The 23,386-nt window shown below is 35.5% G+C and overlaps 1 protein-coding gene across 1 annotated transcript in view; it reads left to right on the top strand.

The window, feature by feature from the left end:
* Positions 1–22,977, top strand: part of LOC108708432 (gamma-aminobutyric acid receptor subunit beta-3) — a 102,147-nt gene extending 79,170 nt beyond the window's left edge. Inside the window, exons 6-9 of the mRNA XM_018247121.2 lie at positions 5,943–6,080; positions 19,944–20,096; positions 21,006–21,250; positions 21,781–22,977. Of these exons, the coding sequence (XP_018102610.2) occupies positions 5,943–6,080; positions 19,944–20,096; positions 21,006–21,250; positions 21,781–22,128 (884 nt within the window). The 3' untranslated portion in view covers positions 22,129–22,977. The remainder of the gene's footprint in view (positions 1–5,942; positions 6,081–19,943; positions 20,097–21,005; positions 21,251–21,780) is intronic.
* The last annotated feature ends 409 nt before the right edge of the window (positions 22,978–23,386 follow it).

Raw genomic sequence — 23,386 nt, 5'->3', positions numbered from 1 at the left:
TTAAACTTTATTTTTGTTATGCTCGGCACAGCATTAAGCTATACAGCAGTTTTACAATGTAGATGATTGATTCTTATAAAAGGAATATTATGCTATCAAATATAATTTTTATATGACAATATTTTGCTTGACTTTTTCTAGAATGACAAAATTAAATGCATTGCTGTGCAATAGTATGGCAGAAACAGATAGGAATAAAGGAGACTTTCTGTGCCTTGTGGGACACTAGTATATAGAAAATATTCCCTGTGCCGGCCAGTGGGCTATGCATTCTGATGGTGTGGCAGAATATTCTTTAACCATTATACAATAAGGCCTCTTTTGTAGAATAACCAGTGGCACTAAGGAACATTAAGTTCCACTTATTAACATTTGAAACCAAGTTTTTGGGTTTTGTGGTTGGTGGATCCATTGAAAGTGATGAGCAGAATGTTTTTTGAATATTGATAAATAGGTATCCCCATGAATAAAAAAAAAATATTTTTCTTTAACTATTTATTTGGTCTGTTCTAGTTTTTTTCTGTTTACTAGCTAACACAACAACATCATACACAGCTGAATTTAATGTTGTTGTAGGCAAGGAAAGTATATACCCAGTATGTGCAAGGTCCATATTACAGCCATAACTACAGACAGCATGACATTAAATCTGGATAAGATACAGCCAGATGATACTGATTAAGTGTAGAGGTTGAAAAATCACATAGTGGAAAAGTGCAAAAAACCCACATTTAAATATATGTTTTATTAAATCCATAAAATAAAAAAATATTATACAGAGCAGAAAACTTCAAGAATTAAAAAAGAACCCCACTGGCAAAAGAATATCAGGGAAGAACATTTGCAAAAATGCTGTTTAGCCTAGGTACAATATACTAGCTATAGCCTAGGTACAATATGTCGTTTAAAGGGTTATTCCCCTTTAAATGAACTCTTAGGGGCATATTTATCAAGGGTTGAATTTTGAATTGAACTTCGAAATTCAAAAAAAGACCAACAGAAATTAAGTTGAAGTTTTTTTTTGGTTGAATAGGTCATTTTTCAATCGAATAAGTCTGAATTAGGCAGAATTTGAATCATACAAATCGAAGGAATATCGCAATTGAATTGGATTCAAAGTTTTTCCCTCAAAAAAACTTCAATTTTTCAAAAGTCCACCTATTGACTCCAAATGGGTTCTAGGAGGTCCCCCATAGGCTAAACAAGCAATTCAGCAGGTTTTAGATGGCGAATGGTCGAAGTCAAATTTTTAAAGAGACAGTACATGATAAATTTTGAAATTCGAATTTTTGAATTTTTTTCAAATTCAAATCGAATTTAGACTAAGTACACAAAAAATAGGATTTCATTTTTTATTATCTTTTGTTTTTTTAGTTATTTAGCATCTTATTCAGCAGCTCTCCAGTTTGCAATTTCAGTTGCTAGGGTCCAAATGAACAAGAGACTAAGGGGCAAATTCACTAAGATGTGAAGTTGCGCCAGGCGCAACTTCGCCGCACTTCGCCAGGCCTAGTTTCGCCAGTGCTCCAAAAATTCACTAAAATCCGAAGTTGCGCTCAGGGGTAGCGTAAGGTTGCGAAGTTGCGCTAGCATTGATGCGCTATGTAAAGCGAAGTTACGCTAGCGAAGGCTAATTTGCATACGGCGACATTCAAATTTCAATGGAGGAATACGTGTCAGCACTACAAATGCCAAGAAAACCTTCAAATCATCAAATAAAAATTTAATTTTGCCCAACACATGTGCCCACTGTCTAGGTAAGTTGCCATGAGTCAGGAAATGTAGGGGGGAAGGAGGGGAGCCCTAAAAAAAAATTCGATTTTTTTCAGCCTATCACCCATAATGTAGAAAACACGCCAGCGTTTTTTGGTTTTTTTTCAAACAATCCCTATCTACTCTATTGCGCTTCGCCAGGTCTGAGGTGGCGAAGGAAGTCTAGCGTAAAAGGTAGCGTTCAGTACACTGCGCAAGTTAGTGAATTTGCGTAGTTACGTCGCTAGCGAAAATTCGCCTGGCGTAAGGGTGCGAAGTAACACTAGCGAAACTACGCCAGCGTTCGTTAGTGAATTTGCGCAGTAACGAAAATGCCAAATGCTAGCGAATTAACGCTAGCGTTCGGCGCTTCGTTGCTTAGTGAATTTGCCCCTAAGAGACTGGAATATGAATAGGAGAGGGACTGCATAGGAAAATGAGTCATAAAAAGTAGCAATAACAATAAATGTGTAGCCTTACAGAGCATTTGTTTTTAGGTAGGGTCACTGACTCCCATTTGGAAAGAGATGGCAAATAATTCCAAAACTATTAAGAAATAATGAAGACCAGCTGAAACATTGCTTAGAATTAGCCATTCTATAACATACCAAAAGTTGACTTAAAGGTGAACCACCCCGTTAATAAAGGCATAGCAGAAACTGAATAAAACTGTTGGGAGCATGGTCTCCAGAGTAAAGGGATAAAAAAAAAACTATACTATATCAAAATGTCACCTAAGTGTTAAAATCTTCAGTCCAATGTCAAACAAAGCAACCAAAGCATAAAAATAGGTCTCTGCCAAAAGGGCTTCACGGTCTCATATGTAATATATGTACAACATAATAACTGAATGATTTAGGCTGACCATGTACACCGCTTCTTATTCCATAAGTATCCTTATGGAAACCAGCGAAATTGTAGCCTCATAGAGCAATAGATTTTTGGCTGCCAAGGTCAGTGATCCCCATTTAAAAACTGGAAAAGGCAGAAGAGGAAGGCAAATAATCCATACACTATAAAAAATTAAGACCAATTAAAATGTTCCCAAAAATAGCAAGTTCTATACTAAAAGTTAACTTTTACCCCTTAAGCAATACTCTTTGTGGTTTTGCTCATTAATAATAACCTGATAAAATAACCTATATGAAGCTCAGTACTGGGGTATGAAAACCCTTAGCATTAGAAAGGTTAAAACTATAGGTTAGAAGCCAATTATTGTATTTGTGCTTGGACAGAAAAAACGCTAAAGAACTAATTATGATTAGTGGAGCCCTTTCAAATGGAAATTAGTGTTTTTCACCTCAGGTCATTTCCTGTTAGGTGCATTTCACATACAATTAGTGCCACTTATTGTCATTGCTCAGGATCTCTATATTTGTCTATATATACACAAATAATGGACTGGGATTGCTGGTGTTTTCATGGTAGTTAATAAGGCCATAGATAAGGTCATCCAATATAAGGAATAATATAAAATGAGGTCAATAGATAAGGTCATCCAATACAAGGAATAATATAAAATGAGCTTGTGGGGAAATTTCCCCTTATATGCAACTTCTTTGTTTTCATTAATTGCCTTGAAGTTGATAAATGTAAGGTTATCAAATGTATAGAAAAGCAAATATCAATTCAAATTATACATAAAATAAAACTTTACAAGGTATTGCTGACTGATTTGGGTGTTATTACAACTTCCAGCTGCTTCCAGTTGACCTGCAAAAAGACCAAAGTCCATAATGTTCAACCCCTCCAAATGAACCCCAGTGCCCATTCATACACACACTCACACCGACCCCTCAATACACTCAATTAAATTATATATACCAATATATATACTAATTGTAGATTTTAGTATCACAATCATCCAACCCCTCTTAAAATCATTAACAGAATCAGTAGCCTAAGATATAATTAATCCTTAGAAGTATAACCAGCCTATTTGGTTTATTTAATGTTTACAAGATTTTCTAATAGACTTAAGGTATAAAGTTCCAAATTACAGAAAGATCCGTTATCTGGAAAGCCCAAGGTCCCAAGGATTCTGAATAACAGGTCCCATAACTGTACAAATACTATGTTCCAGGCCAACATTTCTTAACCAGCCTTCTGTGTGGTACTGTATCAAATTCTTTAGCAAAGTCTAAGTAGATCACATCTGCTGCCATCGCTGATCTTCCTTCTTAACCCCTCATAAAAGGCAATTAAATCAGTCTGACAAGATCTGTTATTCAAAAACCATTCTAGCACTAACTCATGGTATTATGATTTGCAGTTATGTCAAGTATCTTATCCCTTAAAATCCCCTTCAAAAAGCTTTCCTACCACTGACTAGCAGGCCTACAGTTTTAAGGCTGAGAACAGGATCACTTTTTAAATAGCGGCACGTTTGCAACTCACCAGTCCCTCTGCACTATGCCAGTGAATAATGAAAAATTAAGCAAAGAGGTTTGGAAATCACAGAGCTAAACTTGTTTAGTACCCTGGGTTACCATCTGGTCCCAGACCTTTGTTTATCTTTACATGTTCTAGTCTCTTTTGAATTTCCTCTTGTGTGGGCACTTTTCCCATTGACTTATATCCAACCTTGACAGGTCTGATATGCCGGATTTTCTGATTCAAACTTTTCCATCCTCAGAGTTTAATAAATTCTGAAAAATTTGTGATTTTTTAAAAGTTCGATTTTATAAAAAAAAATCATGAATATTTCGTGATTTTTGCATTTGGAGTTTAGTAAATAACCACCTTTGAGTCCCACCCCTTGCTGCTTTATTTTTTTACTATTTACATATTGAAAAAATAATTTTAGATTCATTGTACTCTTCGCTGCAATATCTTTTTCCATCTCAATTTTAGCTTGTCTTGTAGTCTTTTGGCATGATTTATTAGCCTCCTTGTACCTGATAAACGTTTCAGTTGTCCCAGCTATATTGAATGCCTTAAAAGCAACATCTTTTAAGTTAATGATCTTCTGTGACCTTCAGATATGTTCAGAGTCTTATTTGTATTTATTTATTTCTTAAAATATAAGGAGAAGCATGTTTTTTTCTGTTTATTATTGTTACATTCCAAAATATATATATAACCCCTAAAACAAATGATAATATCCAAGGAGTGATAGCTTGGTGACTTGATTTATTTATAATTTATTAATGATTGAAGATTGTGTTCAGGTGAATCATTAGAAGCAAACTTAAAATGTTTCAGATTTTTTTTTAAATAATCAAAAATTTGCCACCTAAAACCTGATTGCCTTTTTATTTATTATTTTTCAAAACACATTTTTGAAAAAAAATCCTGCAAGGAGGGGGAAAAACAAGAAAAAGTGAGCAAGTTTAAGATCTCTCTTCCTCTCTTATCTGCCAATAATAAACCCAAACAGAATATACAGTTATTAATAAATCAGACTTGGAAAGTATATATTAAACATTTTTGACTTTTTCAAAATGTGATTAATCCTGATTTTATTTGTCAAGAACACTTTTTTTGTAATGTTAGTATTTTCATGGACAAAACCTGTATATGTGCTTATTTATGAAAAAAGACTTAACCGCTTAAATCATGAAAAACAAAATTTGCTGTCAAAAAATCTGCAGCGACAAAAAAAAAAAAAATTATTCGGACACCCATTGACTTTAATGCATTTGGACAAAATAGTCGTGCATAATAAAATTGACGCTAGCAGCAAAAAAATTTGGACGCCCATTGACTTCAACACTTTTGCTAATGTTTCGCCATTTTGCTGTGGATTTGCAAATATTTCAGCAAAGCCGCGTGGCTTCTTCAGTTCAACTGAATATTGTCAAGATACTGAAAGAATACTGTCACTCCATATTCACTGGCATATACTCATGAGAGAGTTGGTAGTTAGAGAAAGCAGTAAGGAAAAAATGGGAAAGAACTGAGCTAAAAAAATTACTGACCTTAGGGTAAGAATACAGAAATAGCTAAAAAAAAAAATACTGTCACTCCCTATTCACTGGCATATAAAAAAAAACTCTAAATGTCCAGTTGCCTTTGACTTAATTATACTAGATACTGTACATCATGACCTGGATAATCGTACATAACTATCAAATTTGTTTGAATTGGTATTTTTTCTAGATGTGTCTACAAAGTCCTTGCATAATTTGTTTAAATTTGTTTGACTTAAGCAATGTATAAAGGTTTCCAATGTTGTTTTGTTGTTTTAGATGGTTACACAACAGACGACATTGGATTCTACTGGCTAGGAGGGGAGAATGCTGTCACTGGTGTAGAAAGGATTGAACTTCCACAGTTTTCTATAATGGATCATAGGCTGGTATCAAAGAATGTTGTGTTTGCAACAGGTGAGAGCTTTTCTTTCTTTCTTAGCACTTCACTTGCTAATAGACATTAAAGTAATAGTACTCTATTATTCTTTCACAAGGCATGAAGAACTCTTTATTTATACATATGTTACTTGCCTGGAAAACAGGAAATTAGCAAGTGCCCTTACTGTATAAGATATTTCAAGTGTTATAATACTTGTATATATACACTGTGAGGCACATTTTTAAAAACTCCCACAAATTCTAAATTCAACCAATCGAAATTTATTTTAAAAATCAAATATCAAAACTCGAATGGATTAAATCGACCCGAAAACTTGAATCGAATTTGAATCGAATTCGATCCGAAAAAAACTTAAATGTCAGGAAGGCTGAAAACAACTCCAAATTGATCCCTGGACCTCTCCTATTGATTTAAACAAATTTTAGGTGGCGAATAGTCGAATAAAAGTTCTTAAAGGGCCATCGTATTATAAATCTCGAAAATCGAATTTGAATTTTTTTAAAAATATAATCAAATTTGAATATTTGTCTAATTTGACAGCTTTGATAATAAAAAAAATTGAAAACTCGAATTTCGAATTTTCAGTTCTACTCTTGATAAATCTGTCCCTGTATGTATAGTTTATTTATATCTTTGAATATATAATTAGTATAAATATTCACCATTACAAAGAAGTGTCACATGTTATGAGATACAGGAGGAAGGAGGTCCCTGCTACACAGACAGTGGCTAACTATAGAGGAAGCAGACCCCACCCTCTATAGATGTTTCTCTGTTTTGCCAGTTATACCTTGCACTGCCACATGCAAATCTATTACATTATAACCTTGGTTCATTCTCAGAACACCTGTGATTTTTAATTTCACATGTATAACCCTATTAATATGATTATGAAATCCAAATGTACATGGTATACTGTACTGTACTTAATATACATTTATGCTATCTCCCTCACTCAGTCTTATGAATTTTTATAAACAATGTCAGGCTGAATAATAACACTTATTAAACTTTCAAACATTTCCCCACTACTGAAGGTAAATATATGGGTCTACAACTCTCAGGTTCATTTCTTTTTTCATATTTGTCTTCAAAATCAGAGCCACCTGAGTTTTCTTCCATCCCTGCAGCACTGGAGATGGAGGCCTTAAATACTGAATAGAATTATCTGTCTATTTCTGTATTCTTACCCTAGGGTCAGTCATTTTTTTAACTCAATCCTTTTCCATTTTTTCCTTACTGCTTTCTCTAACAACCGACTCTCTCATGAGTATATGCTAGTGAATAAGGAGTGACAGTATTCTGAGAATATTCCGTTTTTTTAATTTATTGTAAAGGAACACTTTATATTATTTACTGTATGCTTAATATTGCCCATGGATATCTAGCTGAAGGCCCAGGGCTGGATGCAGACCTCCAGGAAATATTTGTTTTTTTCAATCAGTCACAGATGGAAGAAATGAATGTAACATGTATCATAATACACTATATGGGTCATTTACAGATCCCCTTAATGTTCATCAAACACACGCATCACAAAAAAGATTGCATTCTGCTCCTAGAGAAGCAGACCAACCCTGTCCTTACTGCTTCTCCTATGGCAGGTCGTAAGAAAAGGGCCCTGTGGCAACCTGTGCCTTCAGACACTCCCTAACTTGCACTTTTATATGACTTGTTAGTTAACTCTTTATCTGAGAGGCACGGGTGGGAGGAGGCACATAGGCGTACCCCTGCCTATATTTGTCCTTCTTACCTAGAGCCATGTCTAACCCAGGCAGTGCACTATTCAAAAGCCCAGCCCCTGGTCTCTGTGCTCTGAAATGGAGCACAGAGACCTGCAGAAATTCTGCAAGAACTTAGAACTCAGTGTGCAAAATTCAGAATGCACACTTATTTGTCCTAAAGTATGTATCATTCATGGCCATTGAATCAAATTGAACTCCACAGTTCATAAGGGTTGAAACACCTTGTAAACAGCAAGTGGATAGTCTAGAAGTCTTTGACAACACGTCTCTAAGCCATTTATATTTGATTTATTTAAATTATTGTCTGCAGCTACTTGGCTTTTGTTTGTTGAGATAAAGTAACAGGTTATTTCATTTTTCCATCCCAGCCTTTTAAGCAGATAAAACGTAGGGGAAAAAAAAAAAAAAAAATTATATATATATATATATATATATATATATATATATATATATATATATATATATATATATATATGATATAAAGGTCTTGACAAAGGTCCCAGACCATGGACCGAAATTTTGATGCTTTTAATATGTATCATCTAAATTAAATAAAATTAGAATTTTACTGAACCAGAGTGTGTGCCGCTACAGCCTTTCTTCTACTACTCAACTTATATATATATATATATATATATATATATATATATATATATATATATATATATATATATATATATATATATATATATATATATATATATATATATATAATACACACACAAATACAAGAGGTCCTCAACCCATTATCAATATATTTAAGACCGAGACATTTTGTGCATACTGCTACTGAAAAATGCCTTACCCTTTAAACAAAATAGGGATTGTTTGTCCATATATTGCAATATATTTAAGCTGGCCAAGTACGTCAAAGTCATCCCATATCTGGCCAGTCCTATGCTCTATTTTCATCTGATTCATTAAGAATTCAATTGCTTAATTATACATTTTACAAAGGGACTAAGTTTAACCTGCAACTTACTAGCTGCTTTCAAAGCAAAACTCCCAAACTTAGCTGCCCTTTTATTAGACACCAGTGGGATCACCTGACTATAGCTGGGAAGGGTGGGAGCTACAACATAGTCCCAGCTATAGTCAGGTGATCCCACTGGTGTCTAATAAAAGGCCTTTCTCAAAGTGAGTATACTGTATATAATATAAATGTAGGAAGTAATTTGTGGCTTGAATATGAAATAAATCCAATGTGTACAGAACAGTTTGATTTAACCTTCACTCTCACCTCTCCACTTGCTTCCTTGCCAAAGAATTTCCAATAATATATGGCTTTTTAAAACACTGCATGTAAATTATAACATTGGTGCCAGTATAAGCTTGAGTAGAATTTATATTAAAACCACTGTTATCAAATATTTACCAGGTGTAAATGTGAAACAAGAAATGTGCAGTATTCATAGAAAATGCCAAACTTATAAATTATCTATACACATGTATAATCACTAATAATGAAACTGAAATAAAATTTTAGACCCTGTGGGCCAACATGAAATTTTTATAATTCATACTGAATTAAACCTTGCAATTGCAAAAAAACAGCATTTGAAATCAATTTACATACAAAATGTCATTTTATACCAGTCATGTTTCTAGCAGGTTAAATGGCAACTTTTCAGATGGGAAAGTTTGTAGGGTCAACCTTTTTTAACATAAGAGTATCTGGACCTACTCACACTAGAGAGGGTGGTTAAAATAACTCAGTGGGTGTAAGTTTATGGAAACTTTATTAATGGACCCTTTTATGGGTGCCTATAATTGTCCTTCTTTATTGATTTAACAATCTATCTCATAGGCCAATTTAAATACAGTCATTCTAGAAGGAGTCGATCAATACTAGAAGTTGCAAAAATAACTTCTATACAGTGATATAATTACTTCAGTAAGTCTGCAAAATTTGCCAAGTGAGTGTTGCATGTGATTTAATGTTGTGAGTGTTAAGCAGAAATTAGTGAAAATAAAAAGGTAGTGTTTCAATTTCGAATTTGTAACATATATGCAGTCTTGGGACAGCTGATCCAGGGAGCATCCACTTGTAAATTTCCTCTTGAAATCTGAATTCAAGGGGCAACTTATAGCACTGAGGGAGACTGCACTGAGGGGTGAATAAGCAGCCACTGGCAGGGGTCAGTGAGGCTGGGTTGAAGATAGCAGAATTGAGGAGAAAACTGGAGAAAGATGTGTTGCAGTTAAAAGGGGTAAGTGTAGGGCAGAACTGCAGGGTGGCTGGTCCACAGCAACAGATGGTTAAGATGGTTGGGAGGGACAGCTCTTAATTGGCATGCATGGAGCAAGCTGACTCTTAGAGCACCCTATGGGGCAGCAGCTCTAGTACATCAAGGGGGATGAGTCTTAAGAATGAAAGATACATTTTAGAAAAGTTATTAGAAAAGAGAACAGGGTGGACAGGGTAATCTGTCACAAGCTTTGAGTTTGGCATGTTGTGGAGAAGTGGACAACTTATTGGGAGAGGGTTGAAAAGACCCAGTGGCCACAATACACATTGGTACCAATGACAAACATATAGGAAGAGGGAAATCCTTAAAAATGTCTCTAGAATACTTCGTGAAAAGTTGAAAGGAAGGACGTGTCTTAGAGTTATTACCGATGCCATGTGCTACCTTAGGAAAGCAGATGAAGTTTAGAGAGATTAATGCATGGCTAAGAGAACAGTGTAGGAAGGAGGGCTTGTGTTTTTGGAGAAATTGACTGATGTTTGTATCGCTACAAGTTTACCTCAGTGATGATAGTGCAGCTGTTTTGAGGGAAAGGATGCCTAGAAGAGTGGAGGAGATATAAACTAGGCATGGGGGGGGCAGTAATTCTGCAGAAGATAGGGTAGATCATGATCTGGGCATAATAAGATGAAATGGGGGTTGATATCATATATGGCAGGAGGAAAAGTTACATATACAGTACAAAATATAAAAGTGGTACTGCTTTTAAATGTGCGTTAACTAATGCAAGAACTAAGCCAGTAAACTGGAAGAGCTGAAGTTAATTTCACTGAATGAAGTCTGATATTCTTGGCGTTGCTGAAATATGACTGAAAGAATCATATAGATACAATTCCTTTTCAGAGATCTATAGCAATAGTGAAGGAGGAGTGGTATGATCTGAAACACGTCATAAAGAAAAATATGGGAGGAAAGGTTAGGGATGAAGTCTTATGGGTTGAACTTTTCACAAAGGTTAAGGAGATAAGCAGGTTAATTGTAGGAGTATACTAAAGGCCCTCATGTACACAAAGAGGAAGAGACCAGTACAGTATGGGTTTTTTTTACATATTTTTTCCACACATTTAATAGGAGTAAACGCGATGCAATAATAAATCTAAAAAAAATTTGAATGCAGAGGAACTGGACTAACATTCAGCACAGCGAAAAATGTCATTATTAAAGTGGACCCGTCACCGAAAAAAATTATTCAAAATCTTATTTTATCACATTAGTCAAGCAAAATGAACTTTAATTACACTATATAATTTATTTGAATCTTGTTTCCATCAGTCTGGGAATTCATAATTATAGCAAGCAGGCAGGAGCCATTTTGTGGACATTGTTATTAAGATAAGCCTTGTATCATCTCAGAATCTTGTTTGTGCACCAGAATGGGGGACCTGATGTCCATTCCCATGCCCTGGCTACACAATTAAATGGTGAAGAGAACTGGGGGAATGTGGGGAGAGCAGTGACATCTAGGAAGTACTTAATGGAAAGTGAAAGTAATTGTCTGCCCCGCCTCTATGCCTAGGCATAGAGGCGGGGCAGACAATATTTGATTGACAGCTGAGATTTTTAAATGAGTTTACAACAGCTATGAATGCTTTAATAAAAAATAGAAAATGGATTTCATGTTTAATTTGAAAAGGACTTTTATTATACAGATTTTTGTGTCTGGGTGACGGTTCCACTTTAAGCAGCAAAATTGTGTTAAATGGGCATATTAAATTAGCCTTATCTTTCTGAATTGATATTAAAAATAAAGTGAATTGAATGTAAAACTTGTTTGTGCAAAGCTAGGTGATTCTAGAAGCATAAACGAAGTTTCAATAAACTGTGTTGTTTTGTGGTGATAATGCTGGGGCAGCAATTTGCAGAAGTTGCATGTCTCTGGGTCACATGGAATACTATCATAACAACCTGAGGGAAAAGAGGACCTTATAGTTTTCAAGGGTGGTAATTAATCATGTGCTAGAATGGCCATTTTCCGCTGACGATGTTAACCTTTTGCAGTCTTATTCGTCTAGACACTGGAGCTAAATGCAATCTCTTTGTTAGACTGAAATGAGTATCTATCTCTAGAGATACAATGTCATCTAATTAACCCTTAGTGAATTATCCAATCATTTGTCTTTGCTACTGGTTTTTCTCTATTTTCTAATATTCCACAAACAATATTTTTTATTTCACGTTAATATCTGGGAGGTTTTTTTGAGTGAACCAACATTGCATTGAATGACTAATCAGTGGTAGGACGACCTGTTAGCCAACCTGTAAAAAGTAACAAAGATGGCTAGCTTGTGGGGCCTATTGTGTCTAGGATAAATGTAAATTGTCAGTGTGGTTTCCTAGTGTAACCTAGTGGCGAGGTGGCTAGAAGGCACAGTATGTCACATCACTTCAAAGAAGTTGCATCACACATACATTGATTAGTTAAATCCTCCTCTATCATGAGTGTTTTTTTAAACATTGTAATCTGCACTCAATAGCCAAACCAGCACTTTCCACAATGCCTTGCATACCTTTGTGATTCTTCTTCTTTTCTACTGTGTATTTGGCACACAGCTTGCCGAATTGGCTCTGTTTATAAGTGAAGAAGACATTATGCATTGCACTATAAAATATAATTAAAACATTACAATAGTTATTTACATATTTCATGTTAATGCATCACAATGTATCACCTAAGGCAGGAAACAGGGGCAGATGCAGGATAACTGCTTATTTGTGCTTTTTTGATGGACTCTTCTGTCCCTGTTTCCAAGCCATTGGTGCTATTTGCAGTTATTCTTGTTGATGTGCTTGACAGAACATCTGGGTACCAGCATTATTAGGACATCTCCAAGTGCACTGGCTGGAATGTGTTACCATATGCATATAGCACTAAATTATGAAACCAAAATGATAAACATGTTTAGATGTAGAGCTGGTTTAATAGCACCACTACCATCATAGTCTTACTTTTCATTTTATTATTTAGTTTTTATTTATTTCATTTTGATCTCACCATTCAAAAATACAGAGCAGTTGTTTCTTAGCCATAGCATCTGTAATCCGAGAAATCCTTATAGATACGGTGAAGTGTGCGCTAAAGTGATCTAACAAGATTCCTGCTCATCACATGGAATAGTTATATAAAACTAAATATGAAAGATAGCTTTCTAGACTTGCCATATGTCTGCCCGGTTCATCCAGAGAACGTCATCTCTACTTTTTACATTATTTTATTTAGGGATGCACCGAATCCAGGATTCGGTTCGGGATTCAGCCAGAATTCGGTTTGGGATTCAGCCAGGATTCAGTTCAGAATCCAGCCAGAATTCAGCCTTTTTCAGCAGGATTCAGATTTGGCCAAATACAACTCCTAATTTGCATATGCAAATGATGGACTGGAAGGGAAATAACGTAAGCTTTTTGTCACAAAACAAGGAAGTAAGAAATATTTTTTCCACTTTTTTCCCTTCCTGTCTCTAATTTACATATGCAAATTAGGATTTGGTTCAGTATTCAGCCAAATCTTTCATGAAGGATTCAGAGATTTGGCCGAATCCCAATTAGGGGATTCGGTGCATCCCTAATTCTATTACATAACGGTAAAAAAGGGTGAACCTTTATTAATGATTTGTATTAATGAACAGTGTTAAAAATATTAATACAAATATGCAGGATCAATTTTAAGCTCTTTGATGTACTAACTTGCACACACACAAGTAATAGTAGAATTAAAAAGATTCATTTATTTAGCTTTATATGAGTGATTACAGAGATAGCCAGTTCAATATCAATTCAACAGACATCAGTGAGCCTCACAACCTTTGGTGCATGGCGTTCTTTAGAGAGCAATAGTCCAAATTCCTGACACCCATTCACAGGTCCAAGGCGAAGCTGCTAACCCAAAGCTGAGGGTATCCTTTTATACTCAAAATCTAAAGAGACCTCGAACCCTGAATGCAGACCTATGCAATATCGTTAGCTGAGGAGACATCCAACCCAAATGCTGACCTAAACAATATTGTTAGCATTTCTAACAGATCAGCATGATATTTTTATCTCTTCAACCAAGACTCAGTATGTTGCTGACCCTAGTCTGTCTGTTTATTCATTCTTAGGATGAAGATTCTCGTTTATCCAGGTCATGATATATACACAGTATCTAGTAGAATTAATTCAAAGGCAACTGGACATTTAGAGGTTTTTTTTTGTTCTTTCTTGAAAACGTTTCACCATTCATCTGAGTGGCTGCCTCAACTTGAAACTTGAGTTTTTTAAGATTTATTATACCCCTAAGCTGGAAATAACTTGAATCTAAAAAAATACACCATCTAAAACCTGTCAAGGTCATGTAGAGTCAATGGCAGAGGTCCCTTGACCCATTTGAAGATGTAAATAACCTTCGTGATGTGAAGTATTTTTTTACTAAAAACTCGATTAATTAAGAGTTTTCAGGTTGTTAACCCAAAATTTACTGATTCGAGTTTTTTTCCATTCTAGTTTTTTCCTAAATTATAAACCATTTGAGTTGTGAGTTACATAGTTACTTAGTTAAATCAGGTTGAAAAAAGACAAAGTCGACCAAGTTCAACCCCTCCAAATGAAAACCCAGCATCCATACACATACCCCTCCATACTTTTTACATAAATTATATATACCCATATCTATACTAACTATAGAGCTAAGTATCACAATAGCCTTTGATATTATGTTCATTTGAGGTATTAAAAAAACCTCAAAAATCTCTTAAATTTGACCTTAAATAAATAACCCCCTTAATGCCCAATTGCCTTTGACTTACTTACTGTAATTCTACTAGATACTGCGCAGTCTTTGGGATATTTGTTGGATAACCATACCTGTGTTTGCTATAGAACATTTGCCCAGCAATACATCAGGGATATGCTGAGTTTTACTTTACTCAAACCTAAGGTTTGATTAATTATAAATTATAAATTATAAATATATATATATATATATATAATACACAAAAGCCATGAATATCCTGTAAATTATATCCTTATAAACGGTGAGTTCTGATGTCATCAGTTATAAACGGTGAGTTCTGATGTCATTTCAGTCACATGACTCACTGAAATTTGTGTATTATAATAAATAAAGTACCCCCAGTTGTAAAATATGAGGATATTAGAAGTTACCTCGGAGTTCCATGACCTGTATAAAAACACTCGGCCTTCGGCCTCGTGTTTTTATATGGTCATGAAACTCCTCGGTAACTTATAATATCCTTATATTTTACAAAAGGGGGTACTTTATTCACTATATATATATATATAAATTGTTAATCACTAAGCCCAATAGGATTGTTTTGCCTCCAATAGGGATTCATAAAATCTTAGTTGACATCAAGTACACGGTTCTGTTTTATTATTACAGAGAAAAAGAAAATCATTTTAAGAAAATATTAATTAATTGTTTTGAGTCTATGCAAAGTAGAGTAAAGAGCTAGCTTTTTGCTTCTAAATTCAGATTTTATTACTGTGCATGTCCTCCCAGACTGTAATAATAAAATTGTTGTAGTTTTGGTCACTTCTTTGAATATAGTAGTCCTGGTCTTACAGAAATGAAACATTTTGGACTTTGTGAAGGGATCACAATAGCATGACAAGACCTACTTATGCTAAACCAGAGCAGGAGCAGATGTTCCCCTCAAAGAACCAAAAATTTATTTTTTATTATCTTTATAGTCCTAAGTCAAGGTAGTATTCAGAAATAAAGTCTCATCTCAAATACTCTGTTATATCCTTGATTTACTGAAAACAAGTTGGCAATACATGGCTGTTCATTAAAAGAAGAGCTTCACTTGCTATTTTGGCTGTAAATAAAATCTTGTAAGAGAAACGTAACAAGAAATGACTTTTTACTTGTCATTCTGAAATATTTCCTACTGGAGATAGAAGTCTAAATTATGTCAGGCATTTTTGTATCAGAGTCAGATATTTTCATTGCCAAGAGTCTCAGACGTGCTCTATCTTTGTGAAGTCTGTTTACACACACAATATAGATTCCAAGTAAGGTCTCAGGCAGCAGGATCTCATTTTGTGATAAACAGTATAGAGTAAGTTATGCTTTCTTGAAGGGGATTTGTATCTCTACAGAAAACATAACTAACTTTTCTAATGCTATATAGCAGTCTCTGAATTTTATTTCTTTACCAAACGGCAACAGAATCTGTTTTCATTTTTGCTACAGCATAATTATTTTAACCATCTGTGCAAAATGTGCAATATTTTATAGGTAAGTTTATTTGCTGAGCATTGCACATATTTGAAAGGAAAGAGAAATTAACTTAAGCTAACTATATTTATGCATCAAATTCTGGATGCTTAATTAGTTATGTGCTTCTATGGAGCTTATCATTTGTGAGGTTGTAGGGTTCCATAGTACATATACAGTATGTATAATGAAATATGAAGGACCAAAAAGAGATACTATGGTGCTATGGAGATACATGAGAAAAAGTTCTGCAAGGAAGAGGTTGGCTCAGGTTTGTCGTTTGGGTTTGGTGTTGACTGGTGTAGGTACAGTTCAAACCAAAGGAGTGAGTGAGCAAGTTAATGCATCACAAGTGAAAGTGAGCTGTAATCTCAAATCTTGATCTCACAAGGACTGCTGTAAACTATTCTTATACATGTTTAAACTGTTAATACACAGACAGCAGCTGCCCTGGGCTGTTACTCATAGAAACCAACTTCTACTCATCTAGTCTAACTGCAATAGTTAAAAAGGTAAAAAAAAAAATTTTTTCCCCAAAACACATCAGTTAATAGTGCTGTTCCAGCAGACTTCTGCACTGAAATTCATTTTTCAAAAGGGAAATAGATTTTTTTCATATTTCATTTTGAAATCTGGCAGGAGGCAAGACATAGGGGCACATTTACTTAGGGTCGAATATCAACCCTTGATATTCGACCGTCGAAGTTAAATTCTTCGAATTCGAATATCGAAGTCGAAGGATTTAGCGCTATTCGTTCTATTCGAACGATTTTCCTTCAATCAGAAATTGCCTAGAAAGCCTATGGGGACCTTCCCCATAGGCTAACATTGATGCTCGGTAGGTTTTAGGTGGCGAAGTAGGAGGTCGAAGTTTTTTCAAAGAAACAGTACTTAGACTATAGAATGGTTGAACAGTCTAAAGATTTTTAGTTAGAATCGTTCGAATTCGAAGTCGTAGTTGAAGGTTGAAGTAGCAATTTTGATGGTCGAAGTAGCCAAAAAAAAAATCTAACAGGTTTTTAACTTTCTGGATAATACAACCCATACTTGTATTGGCTAGTTGCTGCATGTCCTGGTGAGCATTCATGGTCTTCTGTTTCAGCTAAATTTTGAATCTACTGTTCACTTGGATAATCTACACTATTAGCACACAAAGGAAATCCTTACATCTTTTTCCTTTTGCCAGGAATCTGCTCTGAAGCAAAGTATTGGAGAGGGGAAGTAGAACAAACAGCAGCAGGGAGCAGGATGGGCAGAGCAAGTGTTTAGTCTCATATACACATAGTTTGAAGATATAAAAATAACTTGAATGCATTATTAAAATCTCACCTGCTATAAACACACTTTTGAACACTTCTTAGCAGCAGGAGTGAAATATATTAGAGTCATCTTTTTATTCTTGAATGTAAATATGTAATATATTTCTCTATTAATATTGGTGTAAAACATTCATGCTGTAGTACATAATCTTTTCTTCTTGGATTTTTCTTTACTTTTTTTCTGCATTTTGCTATTTCATCTCTTTTTGTGGATCTCAAGCGCTCATGAATATGTCACATTTTCCTTGTACAAAGTCATTCAAATCTGAGCCCTTCTTTACAACTCTGTTGTATAAATTGCAGGTGCTTTTTAGATTATACAGCCCTATTCTGCTACTGAGAGAAATGGTTCACTGTGTTTCACTTTTTGGCATTGCAGGAGTCCTTTGTCTTCACTATATGCAGAGCAGGTACAATTATAATTTGGCGTGCCTTCATTCAGGGGCAGGACAGATGGTGCTATAATACCATTCTCTGGGAACTTCTCTCATCCACAATCAAACACAGAGTTAACGTTACTATGCTTATTTTCCAGACACCTGTACCATTACAATAAATTAAATACAAGAGGTAATGTACTATTTTCCTTGGCACAAATGCTAGAACACTATGGGACACCTTATGGCTTGCTGTACACTTTGTGCCTATATGTGCTTACTGTTGCACCTACGAAATAAATCTAAAATCAGTAGTCAGCCATTCCCCATCACGGTGCTGCCCTTTACATTGTAGGTGGGTGTAACTTTCCACAGTATTTTTAAACCTGACTAATAGATATCTGCCTGGAACCCAGCCAAGTATCAGTCAGAAATACAATGTATTGAATCAGGGCCAGACTGGGGGGCCCGTAGGCCCACTGGGGTTACTGCTCCAGGGCCCCCCTCCAGCCCCCAGCTGTGTCGGTGCACAACGTCGCATTTGTGCACATGCGCCAAGTATGCACGTTCTGTTTTTGCCACATTAAGAATCGGATATGGGTGCGGATCTAGGCTGGCAGGGCCCACAAGGGCCGGGGGCACACCAGTTTTTTTCCCAGTGTCCCGCCGGCCCAGTCCGACCCTGTATTGAACCCACAAAGAGTTTACAAGCTACTGTTTCATTCTATACTCATTCAGCAGCTAATGTCAGTCTGTACATGCCCCCTATGCCTAAGTGAAATGTTATAAAAGTGTCACTAGTTTGCACTAGATCTAGTATCCCAAAACCAAATCAATCACCAGGTAATATGTACCAGTTTCCTGTTTATAATCAAACCCCAAATTGGCTGTTCTGCACTGCTAGACCAGGTTACTTTAATTTTAAAACTTTCATTTTTATATGTACAGTATACTTCTTCTCTAAAAGTCGTTAGTGTTTCAAAAAATACTGAGACACCAGCAATAACATTTACTGTATCGCATTCGTTACTGCTTGACAGAGTTATGTTAGATTATCCCGTGTATATTATGAGTACAGTGTCCATAAAGTAAGTTCTACTTTGGATTAATGTTTTAGAAGCACCCTTTCGATTTTTTTGGCTGAATCTCCAACATTTCCTTTAGAGAGCACACTGGCACAAAATGTAATGAAATAAAGTAGATGTACACTGCACACATTCATCATATTCTTAAGTGCTGTTAACTTGAAAAATGTTACAAGATCAATTGGCGTGACAGATACTCTGTACAGATAACTAATTCGGAAATATTCGCTCACAAACATTATTTAAAGGGAAAGAATCACAAATAAATAGCTTGGTGTTACTAAAACAGTAAGTGCAGAAGCATGTAACAGTCCGATTGTTGTGTCAAGACTCTTGCTTTCTTCTGATTAATGATTTAGTCGCAACTTTCTTCAAATCAGCATTTTTCATTTGTAACCATATCATAAAATACAGTTTTCATTTTGTTGTTTTAAAGGGGTTGTTCACCTTTACAAATGGTTAGAGGAGGACAAGGTGCTCCAGAATTAGTTATAAAGTAACTCACCAAACAGTGAAGGTGGTCCAGGTGCACCAGACCCCCAGCTTCGGGGAGCGGTACAGCAGAAGATAAAGAAGCAGGGCTGATCGGCACTCATACGGATCCACAAGACCAGAGATATTCAGTTAAAAAATAAATTTATTGGTAGAAAAGTTAAAATTATAGCTCCATCCAGCCTGTACTATCTACATAAAAAAGACCAACATGAGGGCTGTGCCTAACTTGGGGGAAGGATGGGGGACATCTATGCTAAATACTGTCATCAACTACTAAACATTTATCAAGTAAAACATATACTGTATGTGCATCATATGACTTCTTACATGTTTGTGTTTTCATATAAAATTTAGCATTTTCTATATTTGTACATTTTTATTTCCTTTTTACAGGCTCATATCCCAGACTTTCACTAAGCTTTAAGTTGAAACGGAACATTGGATACTTCATTCTTCAAACGTACATGCCATCCATACTGATTACAATTTTATCCTGGGTATCTTTTTGGATTAATTATGATGCATCAGCAGCACGTGTTGCCCTAGGTATGGATTCTCTGTTTTTTGCAATTACAACTCTATTAGTTCCCAGTAACTACCTATGCTATTCTTACTGTAAGTACTTTCTTACATATGAAGAGCATTGTGTCCTTGTGTTGTTACTGGAATGGTGCAATTAAATAAGGTCACTATTTTTTTATACGCCATGTTGATTTCTGAGTCACATATATTTTTGCCAGCACCAATGGCAATACAATTTACTGGCTAATGAGGAAACCAAAGTTAACAATTAGTACTAGCGTACTTCTAGGAGCTGGCCTAGAGGTTAAGTGATGTGGGACCTTATGCTAGAGACTATTTCAATTCACTGTGGCAACTTCTTGCAACCCTGGACAAGTGACTTAATTTCCTGGTGTCTCAGCATACGTAGTTCACATGCCTTGTATGCTCTAAAGTGGTTTTAGTCTCATGAGAGAAAAGCACTGTATAAAAACAATTCCCTTTGTCTCCAGAGAAATTGTTGTTAATGCAGCAGCTGTTGCTTTCGATGGAAATGTACTCATAGTCATGATGTTGGCTGGCTGATTTAAAATTGCAAATTCTGGGTCTCAAATTTGCTCAAATTAGTATTGGTAGTGGTAAGGCAGACAGGATTCAAGGACACCAAGTTGCAGATTCGAGCCAGCTGAGGCTAGTTATACTGGAGCCCCTCATTTTGTAGTGAAAAATCTAGGAGCAATGTATACCTCATTCACTATTTTCCCAGCCTGTGCCTTACAATATGTATATATTTTTTTTGCTGCGAACTGCTAATGAAATTTCTTCACTTCACAACCCTTCCTTCTAATTACCCTCTAGGGAATATACCTGCTAAAATTCCTGACTGAAACCCCTTCACCCCAATGAACATAAGCCATTAATTGAACACTAATACAAAATACATTTATTGTTTAGGAATTACGACGGTGCTGACGATGACAACTATCAACACACATCTCCGAGAGACATTGCCAAAAATCCCCTATGTTAAAGCCATTGATTTGTATTTGATGGGATGTTTTGTATTTGTATTCCTGGCCTTACTGGAATATGCCTTTGTAAACTACATCTTCTTTGGAAGAGGTCCCCAAATGCAAAAGAAGCTTGCAGAAAAGACCGCAAAATCCAACAAGGATCGCTCCAAATTTGAAAGCAATAGGGTATGAGTGTAAATTTTTAAACCGTCATATAATACTGAGGCAACCAGCAATTTTATGGTGGCAGCAGTACTTGCATGTTGTTTCATAATTACTATTGTGGCCTCTTGTTGCATCCATGATCATAGGTTAATGATTAATAGCAAACATGACTCCATCTTATTACTTAGTTGAATTGTTACATATTAAAAAGCTTAGTAGAGTCCATGAACATGTCTACATTACTTTATAGTTGCTACTAAGGCTACATGATGATTACTTATATATTTCATTTTATAATAGACTGTAGTTTTTGATTGTTCATATAACATATCATCTGGTTCCTGCTAATTTTGACGGTCATCCTTTTTACTAAATGTAAGAACTATGGAAAGAAGGTGAGAAACTCATTTTCCATTCAGAGGTTCCAGAGTTTGTTGGGTATACTAGAGTTTTTGTTTTCTTTTTTATGGGCAGAGGAAGAAAAATAAGAGAAATTCCTTATCATGTAACCTCCAAAAATGCAATCACAAAACCCTGCATGTGTTTTTCAGGTGGATGCCCATGGAAATATATTACTTACAACGCTTGAAATCCACAATGAAGTAACCGGCAATGAAATAACCACAAGCGTAAGTGATGCAAGAAACTCAACAACATCCTTTGATAACTCAGGAATCCAGTACAGAAAACAGAGTACAGCTCGGGATAGTCTTGGGCGGCGTACCACAGAGAGAAACAATCCTCATAAGAAAAGCCATTTGCGGAGACGGTCTTCCCAGCTAAAAATTAAGATACCTGATTTAACGGACGTGAATGCCATTGATAGGTGGTCAAGATTAGTCTTCCCTATAACATTTTCTCTCTTCAATTTAATCTACTGGTTATATTATATTAACTGACAAACTATGCTTATGGAAACTCAAGAGTCAAAGAACAAATAGGGTTTTTGATTGTATGCAATTAAGAAACATTTTTTTATGCATACTTGGTCCTGATATGAATGTATGTGCACTAGCCGTGCTCACTCATTCATATAAGCATGTATATTCTATGACTGTGGACAATTTTTCAAGAAACCACAAGAATTATTTTTAAGCTTTGGACAATGAAGCTCTTTTTAGAAAGAACTACAATGCCTTTCAATCTTCTGAATACTGCTTGTGATATACATATAACAAGTTCTGGTTTCAAAAACTGGATGACCGCCATCATCTCATTGTTTACTTTGAACATTAGAAGCTACCACTAGGATAGCTAGTGTCCTGTTACCAGTGCATAATAGCAACTGTAATATTCTTATTTAGAGTATATATATACTCTTTCTAGCTCCTTCTGTCATCCAGTGTATTCCTTAAAGCCTGTAATAAGTTATTATACAAGTTCGGTACTGTCTTTTACACATACTATATAGTTCTGTTATGGCACAAAATGCATTATTTTAACAGTGTTCAGGGATCCATCTAAAAAGCACTGAATCTTTACAAACTGATGGATTCCACTTTTTATGTCCTACAAATATTGTACAGTATATTTTTTCACTTAACGCCAGTTATAGATAACTTGTGAAAATAACCACCCTTCCCCATTTTGAATGCACTGAGTATTTAAGGATGCCAGTGTAATCTGGCTATACATGCCTAAACTATTAAAATGATGCTAAATGGGACCTTTCACCTATTGGTTAAGTCACTCTGGGTCATTTATCAACACTGGGCAAATTTGCCCATGGGCAGTTACCCATGGCAACCAATCAAATTGCTGCGTTCATTGTTCTACTTGCAGCTGGCTTTAAAAAGCTATTCACTGATTGGTTGCTATACAGTAGGTAACTGACCATGGGCAAATTTGCCCAGTGTTGATAAATGAGCCCCAGTTACTCTCTATTGAGCTTACAGCATTTACCAGAGATGTCATTTGATATACCTCTATGTGAGATCTAGTCACTGCTTGTCAGGTTCAAATGGTAAGCCTAGGGTCATACAACATTCAGATTAGGCCTGTCCTTGCATATATATATCTCACAATACAAATTTAAAGAGGTGTTCTAAATACTCTATGAACACCTTCAATTTAATGTTTTTTCTTCTTCCATTTTCAAGCTGCAACAAGCTCCAACATTTAGGGGTAGATTTATCAAGGGTCGAAGTGAATTCGAGG

This window comes from Xenopus laevis, chromosome 2L (assembly GCF_017654675.1).
Source record: "Xenopus laevis strain J_2021 chromosome 2L, Xenopus_laevis_v10.1, whole genome shotgun sequence".
Taxonomy (NCBI): domain Eukaryota; kingdom Metazoa; phylum Chordata; class Amphibia; order Anura; family Pipidae; genus Xenopus; species Xenopus laevis.
This window is presented reverse-complemented; position numbering and strand designations above follow the sequence as displayed.